At 46.7% G+C, this 13,355-nt stretch overlaps 1 protein-coding gene across 1 annotated transcript in view; it reads left to right on the top strand.

Annotated features, from left to right (window-relative positions):
- Positions 1–13,355, top strand: part of LOC139057775 (uncharacterized protein DDB_G0284671-like) — a 38,692-nt gene that overhangs the window by 12,470 nt on the left and 12,867 nt on the right. Inside the window, exon 3 of the mRNA XM_070536532.1 lies at positions 2,926–3,117. Within this exon, the coding sequence (XP_070392633.1) occupies positions 2,926–3,117 (192 nt within the window). The remainder of the gene's footprint in view (positions 1–2,925; positions 3,118–13,355) is intronic.

The raw sequence follows: 13,355 nt of genomic DNA on the forward strand, positions 1-13,355 counted from the left end.
TTGCGGGTATTTGCCAAGATTCACTGTCCTCTTCGCCCCCGCACGGCGCACTGTCTTCGTATGTTTATGTTTCCACTCCCGCGTACCATATATTATGACAATACCCCCCTTTTCGAGAAAGTTGTTTACAACTATTCCAACACATGGACGCGGGATGAGAACAGAAAAAAAGGAAAATTGTCATGTACGTCTGTCCGATTGTTCATATGAGTACACGACACATCTTGCTCACAGGGCATTGCACCCAGTCAAAGAACGAACGCACAAGTCTGTTCGCTTTCAACTAAATACTAAACACTTGAGATGTCGCAATGTCTAATCACATTTTGATATATAAACAGGTGATTACGCGCGACTCGACTCAAGTAGTCAGCTCTGACATTGTCACAATCTTTTATGTAGTTAACAGTAAAAGAATACTCCTGCAAAAGGAGACTCCAACGCAACACTCTGTTGACGTGCCTGGCGCGCTCCTCTGTGGGCTTGTTTCCGGTGGCCTGGTCCCCGGCGCTTTCTCGACTTCGGAGGGTCTTGTGTCGGCGCTTCTAAGACTTCAGGACCGAACGGACTTGTATTCTTGCACGCACACACAAGCACACACTGACGAGGATGTGGAGCGGCCTGTACTTTCTCTTTAGCGGTTGTCTTTTTGCACTTGTCGCACGACTTCACGAAGCGTTTTACGTCTGTGTGCACATCTGGCCAATAAAATTCTTGTAGGACACGATCGGTTGTTCTCTTAATACCTTTATGTCCTGCCATGATGTTTTCATGAGCCACTTCTAATACGCCATGTCTAAATGCTTTTGGTATGACCACCTGCTTAAAGGTTCTGCCAGTGGCCCGGTGGTAAAGGCGATACAACAATCCTTTTTCTTCCACGAACTCGTAGCTGTTGCCCTTTCCCAAGTTAAACGACTTGCTTACTTTCGCAAAAATATGTTTCAGCGTCGGGTCTTTCCGCTGTTCTTCAATGAGTTGTCCTTTTGTCACGTCACGTAAGACGATTGACGGAACGCACAAGGGACGAACTTTGCCTTGTTCTTCAGTTCTGGCTTCAGCCACGCTCGATACATACTGAGGCTTCCTAGGCGCCCTATTCAGCTTCATTTCTATCGGCGACGACTCAGCGTCGGGAGCAGTGGGATGCTTCCAGTCAGAGTCCGGATCGTGTGGTCCTCTGATGCCTGGAAGATTTCCCAGAACAAGGTCATAGAGGGGCTCGTCCATACATGCCAGTGTTAACTTGCCTGTAAAATACGGCGTGTTCACTGGCACGACAGCTTCAGGCAGGTAGCTTGTTGAGCCATCCAGAAGAACAACGTTCCTCTTTCTTCCCGTCATATATACCTCTGGAACGAGTTCCCGTCTGACAATTGCAGTATTACAACCTGTGTCTCGTAATACACGAACACTTCTTCCCAACAGCCGGCCTTCAACCACTGGCATCCCGTCGATGGGGAAAGTTACAGCAGTCCCAGGGTTCTTGTCCTCGCTGTCACTTGACTGGCGAATCTTCTTTCCTGGATGCTTTGATTCTTTCACTGGACGAGTCCGGACTGGTCGAGATTCGGTGCATGCACACGCAGAACTTGGTTTGTTGTCCCCGTACCGAGTTCGGCAATTTTCAGCTGTATGTCCCGTTCTGTCGCACAACTCACACTTCAGCATACGCTTAGGTGGGGCACGGCAGTCAGGAGCCAAATGTCCAAACCGATGACAAAGGGTGCACATAAGTTGCGGTTTCCTGGGAGCTTCAATGTTTTTTCCACCAGAAGCCTTTGTAATATCGGGACCCTTTCCTAGGTTTGTCCAATTCTGCGCTTCAAGAAAGCGATCCGTCAAGCTAGCAAGTTCGTCAAGAGATTTGCACTCTCGCTCCTTCAAGAAAATGACTAGCTTTGGCTCACAACAACGCAGAAACTGTTCAGAGATCATGTGATCTCGTAGATCTTCATATGTTTTAGGCACATTAGCCATCTCAATCCAATGGTCAAAATAAGCTGAAATTCTTGCTGCTAACTGTCTTCCAGTTTCGCCCTCTACTGCTCGTGCTTTACGAAACTTCTCTTGGTAGCCTTGAGCCGTGAATTGAAATCTCTGTAGCAACGCTTTCTTTACCTTCGGGTAATCTAATGAATCGGTGGCAGTCATCCGACCAATCACAGTTAACGCTTCCCCAGTCAGACACATGCTCAAAGCAAGAGCCCATTTTTCTTGTGGCCAGTCCTGCCCTGTTGCTACGCGCTCAAACCGCTGTATATACGCGTGTAAGTCATCGCGTTTCTCGTCGAACAAAGGAAGTAACTTCTGTGGATTGAGGGATGACGAGGAGGTGCTGGGCGCAGTCAAAATTTCAGAAGCAGCTGCCGGCACATTGCGAGCTCCTTCCTGAAGCTGCAGCTTTAGCTGGAGGATCTCACGCTGCCTCTCGTCAGCTAAGCGCGCTAACTCAGCAGCTTGCTTGATTGCCTCTCGCTCCGCAGCTCTCTCGTCCCTTTGTTTTGCCTGTTCGGCCTCAATCCATCTGCGAAGTTCTGCGCCTGACAATCCTATTTGGAGTCCTATAGCCGTGATTTTCTCTAAATCCATGGTGCCGTCTACTAATGTGTGTCTGCGCTCAAGCGAAACTGCCCCCTTTCACTGTATTCACGAGTGAATCCTGGCAGGCTCGCCAGTTTGTGATGTTATTGGGGCCGGATCACTCCAGAAAAAGGGAGAAGCAGCACGCGAAAGCAAAAACACACATCAGACTTGTATTGACGTACACGACACAGATAACGGCACACACAAGTGACAATGTCCCAAAATGCCTCATAGGCGACATGCACTCTATCTATGGCTCGGTGGGTTATGATTGGCCTACAGTTCCGGCGGAAGCGTATGTCACCGTGTCTGAGACCTCGTTGAACCGATGCTGGCCAGAGGGGTCGAACAACAGTGTCGGCCGGCGGGTCGGACAGCCGTGACCAGCGAGGTCGGACAACAGGGTCGGCCGGCGGGTTGGACAGCCGTGTAGAACGGCCGGATCGGACAGCTGGGTCGGACGGCCGGGACGGTCGGCTGGGTCGGACAGCCGGGTTGGACGGCCGGGTCGGACCGCCTCGCGGGGCTCAGGTAACCGGCCGCAGTCTCCGGGTCGCGTCCACAGCTGGCGGGGTAGCCCCGTGGCCGCTCACCCGAACGCTCGAGCGCCCCGGTTCCGGACCGCTAGCCCTCCTGGACCAGTGCCCAGCGGAAGAGCGGGGCGAGGTAACCTCCCAGCGGGCGACAGTGTTGTTTCGGGTGTGGCGTATTGGCGCGGTCGGCGATAGCTCCTATGGGCCAGACGCCCAGCGAGGAAGCTGCTTTCCGTCGACCGCCGAACCTCGCGCACTGCTCAGGCCACGGCCCACGGGCCACACTCTCGCGCCACGATTTTTGAGGCGCCACTGCCGACGCTCCCAAGCCGGCGTCGATGATGATGATGATGACTCTCTTGCAGGTATTTGCCAAGATTCACTGTCCTCTTCGCCCCCGCACGGCGCACTGTCTTCGTATGTTTATGTTTCCACTCCCGCGTACCATATATTATGACAAGCACCCTGTACACTTGTAACATGGCACTTGTCGACATTCCCCAGGCCCTGCCAACGAAAAACATGAACAGGTGGCAGATGCCTGTCAACCGTTTTTTCGCGTATGATACGTGAGAGCTCCATGAGAAGTCCCTGTCGATTATGACACCTAGAAACTTGCACGATTGGACCCATCATATTACTTGGCCATACGTCATTACGCTGCAGTTTGCCATGGGTGTGCGCGTAAATGGCACTAGTGCGCATTTCTGGGAGAAAATTTCCAGGCCTCGATTACGGGGGTAGATAGCAGTTTGTGTGGCGGTTCTCTGAATTGTCGCTCGCAACTGTAGGCGTGCTACTGCAGACGTCCAGATGCACATGTCATCCGAATACATTTATAGCTTGACTGTGGTTGGCACGTGCTCAAGGAGAGCAATTAGTGTTAGATTAAATAACACGGGGCTAAGTACACCGCCTTGGGGGACGCCGCGGTAGCTATAATGTAGACAAGTATGGTCTTCCTCGGTGTTTACAGAAAAGGATTGCACGGAAATAGCTCCGTATCCATTGAAACATCCCACCACCCACTCCTACCCCTACGAGAGCAGAGAAGATGGCTTCATGAGTAACGTTGTCATACGCACCCTTAACGTCGAGTAATAAGGAAGCGCAGAGACGCTTACGCCATTTCTCATGCTGAATGCAGGTGACCAGGTCGACCACATTTTTGATCGATGATCTGCCGCGTCGAAAGCCCGCCATGGCACCCGGGTAGGTGTTGTGGCATCTCAAGTACCACACCAGGCGTCCTAGGACCATCCTCTCCGATAGTTCGCCCACACACGTTGCCAAAGCGATCGGGCGATATGATGAGAATTCCGACGGCGACTCGCCAGGCTTCAGCAGTGAAACAAGGCGGCTTGCCTTCCAGGTTGTTGGTAGCGTGTAATCTCTCCAAGATTCATTGTACAACTCAAGAAGAACACCTCTCACTCACTCCCTCAGGTGACACAGAGCTCGGCAGAAAATTCCGTCAGGCCCTGGCGCTGATGTTCGGCTGCACAAAGCTAATACTGCCTTAAGTTCGTGAAATCAGAATGGTTTATCCATGCGGTGATCACCTGGTGGCGGACAACTACTTGAAGGTGATGGAATGTTGGTAGCTGTGAGTTTGCCATATAATGTGGCGCGGAAACCCTATGCCACATCAACCTCCGCTCTCTTTTGAGAGAGGGCAAGAACCTTGAATGGGAATCGCTGGGCGGGGACTGTCCGGAGATCGCGCACCGTTTTCCATTGTTGCGATGAAGGCTTGCGTGGATCTAGCGACTTACAGAAGGCAGTCCAACGTTGCGATTCGAGCTTGTCTAACCGGAGCTTTGATCTTTTCTGTGCGTCTGCCAGTCCGTAAATCGTCCATTGTGTTCGTACGTAAGTGTCTTCGTTCAGCACGTCGTCGGATTGCTCGAAGTCGTTCTAGTTCCACGTCAAATTCTGTCAGTTTCGAAGAGCATGTGAGAGTACTTAAATTGTCTTGCACCACGCTCTTGATTGCCTCTTTCAAGTCGAAAGATAAATTGGCGTCGCGGTGTTCTTCCATAGTAGACTGAAATTTAGAACAGTCCACTCTTTGGATCATATCCCGTATTTCTGAAGGGGACAATCCTCTGATCTTGATGTACGTGGGGATATGGTTGCTTCGGTGCGTCTCTATGTCCGCAAACCCCCTTGCACATCTGACAAGGCTTCGTGAGACAAAAGCCAAGTCAAGACAGCTGCTGTACGTGGAGCCACGTAAGAACGTAAGACTTCCATCATTCAACAGCCAAAGTTAATTACTGGAGGTAAAAGATACGAAAGCTCTGCCTCTTAGGTCGACCTTCGGACTTCCCCAGAGTACACGATGGGCGGTGAAATCTCTAATAATGACCCAGGGACTGGTAGCTGAGGAAAGGATGTCTCGTAGTCTTTTGTGATCCAATTGTCTTGACGGGGAAAGGTAGGCGCCCACAAAGGTAAAGGCTCATTTCTTTTTTCCTTACTTTAGGCATATATATTGGTTATCGTCATTACGTGGTACAGGCTCATGAATGTAGGTGTAGATCACGCCGAATAAACACCGCAACCTTACTGCTTTCACCAACAGTTGACGACATAAACGATTCATATCTAGAAAGCCTGATCGTGTTCGATAAGTTTGACTTGCAAATGATGATAATGGGAAACATATCAGCATACACGAAGCGACGCAAATCCGAATGGCGCGCTCTTAGTCCGCGGGCCTTCCACTGAAAAATAGCTGCTCTTAGGACCTCATCTCTAAAAGACAGCGGCTGTGGAGCCACAATCTACTCAAGGGTTGCCAGCACCGGACTCAGAACGTCCAGTACTCAAAGCGCACTTCTGGCAGACGGTTTGTGCATGTTGCTTAGCAACACGCGAATGGCATTCATTAAAGGTCTACTAAGAGCTATCACTTGCTCATCGGTTCTCTGCAATTCCTCGGATACAGCACATTGCAGTACTGGGGGCGGCTTCTTCTGCGGCTCTTCTGGCGGTCGTGTACGCGGAAGTGGTGGCCATTCCTTTGTGGAGAGAGATCTGACTATTTTCTCCATTCCAACATCGGTGTTTGGAGTGCTGCAAACTCCCGCTGATGGTGCTGCTTGATGAGTTGACTTTCCTGAAAAGTTGATGTTTTCCGTCGTGATGACCTTCGATGGTGACGTCTTCTTCGCTGCACTTTCACGGCGCCCTCTTTGTGGGTAGAGTTGTCTCTCACCATTTGTTTAAGAATGCTGATCTCTTTCTTGATTCGGGGACAGTCTAAGGAAGAGGAGCAGTGGTCACCCTGACAGTTAAGACACTACAACGTGGTTGCGCTGCAGTTGTCTTCTGTGGGGGTTCGGCCCATCGAGGGCACAAGGCCCAATTTATGGAAACACCCTTCACATGGACAATCTTCTGACAATTGAAGCACTGCATTGGTCTTGGAATAAATGGTCGAACCTGGTGGCGAAAGTGACCGACCTTTACGTTGGATGAAATGCAGTCACCTTTGAAAGTTATCCTCACACAACGTGTGTTACCGGGGCGACCAACATGCACAATTGCGTTGTGTTCACTTGCTGGTTTTATGAGAACTGGGAGGTCTGCGTTAGGTATATTATTATCAACGTCATAGATGACTCCTCTTATTGTTGCACCATTCGCTGGCACGATGGAGCGGACCTTGAAATTTCCCAGTGGCGTTACATGTTGTAGTATGTTCAGCCCACTCGGGTTCATCACATCGATTGCCAGGATGTTTGGCCAAGTGTTTATCCTGAGATCCTTGATCTCATTCGCCACCGTGATTTCTGGATATACGGAGAGTGCTTGCCTTTTGAGGACGCGCAGGTTGTCAGTAGCGTTCTGTGGCAGAAAGAGGATGGAGTGAGGCCACGGTTGAGGCGCTGTTTTCAAGGTGTTCGAGCTGGACGCCGAAGATGAGTTGAGCATTGCTTCATTTCGCCTTGCGGTACTGGACAAGTCGCAAGCTGTCTTCCGATGACTCGTCACCTGATGTGGAGTACAGCTCTGTGTCCTCGCTATCACTCGAGGTATTTCCTTGCCTCCTTGAACCGAAGTCCGCGGGTGAACGGGAGCCAGGAGGGTCTTCTGGAGAAAGACGAAGTGCTTCTCCTGCGGAACATATATCACCCGTCTCTATGTTTTTCTGGACTTCTCACTGCACCTGTGGGGTCTGCCACCCCTTCCATCGTTGTTATGGATGTACAATTAAACTGAATCAACCTTTACTCTATGCCTATGGGCTCAAATCATTCAAGGGAAAATCAGTTATACATCCCACCTTTGATATTTAAAAAAAATCTGACGCAATTAGTGAAATGCCCGATTTACCAGTAGAGTTCATGCTAGTAGAGTGCGCTTTCCATTAAATTGTCCCAGAATGTGAAATGGATGCGTTTGTACTCGTTGATCTCACATAATGGATCCGGTGGTATAATCCGGTCTTTTTTCGGGGGCACGCTGAGGGCATACGCTCCTACGGACATGGAGAGCTCATCTGAGAGAGTCCGAAAGTCACGTCACATAACTGTTTGCCTGAAAGGGCAAAGAAGTGGAAATTAGTTTTCGAGTTCGCTGCCACTAGATAAAACGTTTCATGGATTACTGTGTCTATGTGTACGTCCAAAGTCTCCTTCCAACGTTTTTAGAGATACCTTAGTCGGATCCGGCAGTGTTTATATGGAATAACGTCCAACGTATCTGGATGGTTTTACCATAATTCACGTTATGATGCGACGGTCATAAGCATGCTGAACATGTAAATACATGTTTCCCCTCGCGTAAGCGCTTATTTTGTTTGTGTTGCACATCGTGCACTTTTTCGGAGGCGCCAGAGCAGATCGGCGTGCTTGTCTTTGCTGCAACTGCCGCATCTGGTTCCATAATGTTGATGTGTGCTTTCCCGGCAACTAAAAACGCATAACATTCGGAGCCCCTCGAATGAATGCTATTACAACGTCAGCTCACTGCAAATAGAGCAACGCTGTAACTGCCCTTCACAACCTATCTACTAAATGATTGGTGCAAATCTGTTTGTGTAGCTGCATTATACATTTACGAAGATATTTTCCATTCTGCTCATAGTAACATCTTTCATATCGGTGTGAACAGGGTTCCCATGCTAGTACTAAACAAGGTTTAGACACAGTACGACTGCTCGAATTCAAACGTTCTAGCCATAGCAGAAGCTGCCATGGCATATTCTCTACCACATTCCTTGATTCACGCCATGCTTTGTTACCTCCGTCGCCGTCTCCAATTCGATCGTTGGCATTTTAAAAGCTTTGAAAAGGTGAACGCTAGCACTTTTTTTCCATCCGTTGAACGTACACATTGTGACAGTCCGATGCTGTAAGGAACATCTGGTTGACATATACGGCTACGCGGGCATCCGAGAATAGCTTGACGTCTGCGCCAAAATCTACGTCAACACATTTTGACGTCGTAAGGCCGCTTCCAGGAATAATTATTCCAGGAAAAGGAACACAATATCAGGTATGGATGACCTTATTATAATCATCAAGGCGCCTGTGAATGTAGGAATTATGTTGTGATCATACGAACTTATTTGAAGAGAGTGCGTATATTTGAACTTTCGAACACGAATCCAGCATAACTTGTTCTTCGATTGGTATTTGATCCCAAAATTTTTCATTCCAAATTTCTATGTATTCATTCAGTTCGTATGCTGTAAGGACAACAGTGTTGCAGTATACCGGGAGCTGAGTCAATGCAAGTGGAGGTACTTCCAAATGATTCTGCCTAGGATAACCGTGGTTTCTCCCCAAACAAATGAATTCTTTAGCGAACCCCTGGAAATCATTTCTGCAACACAATTTATAGTCAGTGAACAAACATGCCTCTCCTTAAGCTGCCTATGAATTCCTTGCCTTGATTTGGCGATGAAATTCTTTCGCCGATTTTGTCAAATTTAATTTTGTCAAACAATGCGTGCTGTGTCAATATTGAGTTTTGCTATTTCTACGACGGCTACGCACTGCTACGTGCATATGATGACGTGCTGTACCTTTCTATAATTACTGTCATTGCCGTGGAGCACCAATAGAATCCAGTTTCCTTTGTTTCTGTTTGAAAACATACTCAGTTGAAATGAAGTTCAGTTGTTAGCGGCATTAGTAATGTCTATTAAAGCAAATGAGCGTTTTGCTGAAAACGTAATCAAGGCAACTTTCACATTTCTGTTTGTTTGGAAATTCCAAATGTTAGATATTCGAATGAACAATCGTAGGTTTCTTTTCTTCTTCAAATATTCGGATTCGACTCAATTCGAAAATTTTTCTGGGGTTCGCGCGCTTCCATTTCATTTATTTCTGATACTGCCCTACTCTGTTGACAGCACTGCCAGAGAAAATAAAAAAAGGATAGAATGTGTTATAATGGGGTGTACGTGCTCTTAATGAATGTTTACCTAGCCGGCCTCTTAAATAACAAAATAGGCATTCTACAAAAGTGCACGCTGTCCACACCCACAAACGGGGTGTGGCAATAGCTTTCAAACGACAGACTGCAGGCAATGGCGACGCTGTCCAGGTTTTGTCTCCAATGCTCCTTGAAAGGAGACAACATGGCGGTGCTTGCGAGGCAATGAATCAATCGGCTATGTTGGCGAATAATAAACAATAAAAAAAGGCTCCTAATGTGTCGTTTTGTTGAAGTGTAGTTGTTGTTCTATTGAGCCGACGGCGACTTTTAAAAGGATACACACTCCGAAATAACACATCGAGTTTACATAAAAGACCCAGAGGATGACGAAGAAGACGACGGGCCACTGTCCGCATCGGAACTTTGGAATTGTTGACTACCCTGAGGTATCTGAATGAAATCCTAAGCACCTGAAAGAAAGAGGCCTTAGTCACATTTTTTGAAGTATACTTAAGGTACGGGCTTCAACTGTGAAAGGGGGCGACAGTATCTGTATAAATTGTGCGAAGCCTAGACCATGTATTCTACATTTCCTCTACTACAACGAAAAGGTCATTGTGTTGCAATAATATTTAAATTGAAACGAGTAACCCGTTTGAATGTGTCACCGCAATGACAAGGCGACTTCAAATGAGCAGTCAAATTTTTTGCATCAAGGGAATTAATTGAAAGGGCGAGGTCACGATGTACTTCTAACTATGATCGCTTACTAAAGTGTGGAGAAGGCGTGATGAAGTGTGCGACGCTTGATAAAGAGCAGATAACGTGTGGGACGAACCTGATGCTAGTCCGGAGCATCAATGAAAAGTAGAGTTCCCTCTGAAACTTCGATGGCAGGGTGAGAAGTCCCACCAGGTTTTTAAGCTGAATGCGAGAAGTCCCCACAACTGAAATAAATAAGTAGGTAATTCGTTCTCTCTATATCACACCGACGTCTGAAGAGTCACAGAAACTTCGATGCCGTGTGAGCGTATTGACGAGAAAATCATTCCACCAGAGAAAATATTGTAAGGTCACAATCTGCGGCGCAATGAACTCGCACTGACAGTAAAAGGTCGCATAGATCCTGTTCTGCTCAAATACATACCCGCAAACGTGAGAACTTGCGGTGACTTAAATTTCCGCAATATTTAAAAGTGATGAGAAGCAGTGGGAAGGAACGTCGCTAGATCCAACGTTTTGAAAACGCGACTTGCCTACGTCAAAGCAGCAACTGCTTTCCTTGGCAGCGTTTCTGTTTTCCTGTAGGTCGCTCTCACCTTCAAGCAGAAATAGAATTAGCCGGGGCGGGCACATGCCTAAGAAGATGTGGGCACTTGCCTATTAGCACATTTCGGCCCACGTTTTTACGTTGCACTGTCCCAAGGAACGTCCTCTGATAAGATGCTAGAAAGATACCCAATACCAGATGATGGGGGTGACTCGCTCAGGTACACTTTGTCTTTAAAAGGAAGCAGGCAAACATATAACGAGTGCGCACTGCTGTACGTAAAGGCACACGAGCAGTCGCTCTGTGCGAGTGCACGTGATTGCCGCATTTATTAAAAGTTGTGATAGCGGCATTTTAAGATAAGTTCCTATGTTAGAGGTATTTGGTCAAAGTGCGCTATCACGATTGCGTGCGATCATGTCTGTAAATTATAGCGAGGGCAGTTTCAGAGAAGTCGTTGAAGAATGTTCTCGTTACAACAGTCATCACACAAGGCGTCGTCAGCCCATCTGATTCGCAAAGCAAAAGACTTGGTGAAGAGCACCCCTAGCCATATTTTATTTATTTTATTTATTTATTGATACATATTGCAGCGCAATTTGCGCTATAGCAGGAGTGGGTTTTCGTACAGAAAATGTACAGAAAATGCATTGGAGTATACAGCGGTACAAGTGAACACTATTAAAGAGCACAGATGAAAAGGGAAAGACACAAAAATACAAGTGAACATTTTTACAAAAGAGCACTGGTGAAAGAATACACAAGTTATACAAATGCTGCCAGGCATACCCATGCCTGATTATGCCCATACCCATGATAATGCATCTCGGATAGCGGTTGCAAAAATTAGGGAAGAGCATGAGCGAATGGATCCAGGTAATGAATTCTAGTCTTCGATTGAGCGGGGAAAGAAGCTGAATTTGAACATGTTAGTACGTGCGTAGTAGGGTATTAAGTTTAGGTCATGATGTCTTCTCGTTGATGATCCCGGCGTGAAGTTAATGTAATTATCATTTGAGAGCCTAACTGAAGAATTGACAATGGAGTGCAAGAATTTTAATGAGTCGACACGGCGACGAGAAGAGAGCGTGCTTAGGTTCAAGGAAGAAAGTGCTAAAGAGGGCGAAAAGTCTCGATCGTAACGATGACATATAAATCGCACAGCTTTTTTCTGTATAGCCTCTAGTTTATTAATTTCTAGCTGCTTATGCGGGCTCCAAACTACAGATGCATAATCAAGAACAGGGCGGATTAGAGATTTATACATTAGTAGCTTTGTGTCTTTAGGAGATCGGGTTAGCGTTCGCCTCAAGTAACCTAATTTTTTTAGTGCTTTACTGCATATGTAGTCAATGTGTTTGGACCATGACATGTTATGCGTAAAAATGACACCAAGATACTTATACTCAGAAGCCTTATCTACTGTACGGCCATTGGACGAGTAACTGAAAAGGGAGGGGGAAGATTTGTTGCAGAAAGACATCAGAACGGTTTTATTGAAATTAATGTTCATTTGCCAAGTGTTACACCAATCGCAAAACCTAGAAAACGACTCTTGAAGGCGATAATGATCATTAGAAGATTTAATCACTTCATATAAAACGCAGTCATCAGCATAGAGACGGATGTTAGAAGAGCAGTGAAGTGGCAAATCGTTTATGTATAATAAAAAAAGAAGTGGCCCAAGGACGGAGCCTTGGGGCACACCTGATGTCACATCAACAGTAGCGGAGTCAGTCGAACTGTAAGAGACGAACTGGGAGCGAAATGAGAGAAAGCTTAAAATCCAGTTAACTAAATGAGGGTTATTCAGTACAGCATTAAGTTTAGCAATAAGTTTAGAATGTAAAACGGTGTCAAATGCCTTCGAGAAATCTATGAAAATTGCATCGACTTGGTTGCCTACGTCAAGGTTAAATGAAATGTCATGCGTGAACTCAACTAGCTGCGTTAACGTGCTAAAACCGCGCCTAAACCCATGTTGCATGTTAGACAATAAGTTATTTGATTCCAGAAAGAGCCTGATGTGCTTATGAATGATGTGTTCCAACATTTTGCATGACTGTGACGTCAGTGAAATTCGTCTGTAATTCGACAAGCACTGCTTATCTCCAGATTTATAAAGAGGGAGCACTTTGGCTAACTTCCATGAAGAAGGTACACTAGAGGATGATAAGGACTTTCTGAATATGACGGTCAGATATTTTGATGACCACAACGAATAACGAACAAGGAACGCATTGTGTATCCCGTCCGGACCGGTGCATTTCTTAACATCCAGGTTTAATATAAGGTTGAGGACGCCTTCGCAGTTTATCTCAACGTCACTGATTGCTTCAGAAGAAACTATAGTGGTAAGTGTCGTGATAAAGTTGTTATCGCAAACAAACACGGATTGGAAATACTTGTTGAATGCATCGGATATCACCGCCGGGTCGTTGGTGACGTCGTTATCTATTCTGAAAGAAGTGGATGAAGCATCGCGAGGTAAAATAGAAGACCAAAATTTTCGTGGGTTAGTTCTTAACAAATTGTGCAGGCGAACGCGAAAAAAGAAATCCTTGTCATTT

Source organism: Dermacentor albipictus, chromosome 3 (genome assembly GCF_038994185.2).
Source record: "Dermacentor albipictus isolate Rhodes 1998 colony chromosome 3, USDA_Dalb.pri_finalv2, whole genome shotgun sequence".
Lineage (NCBI taxonomy): Eukaryota > Metazoa > Arthropoda > Arachnida > Ixodida > Ixodidae > Dermacentor > Dermacentor albipictus.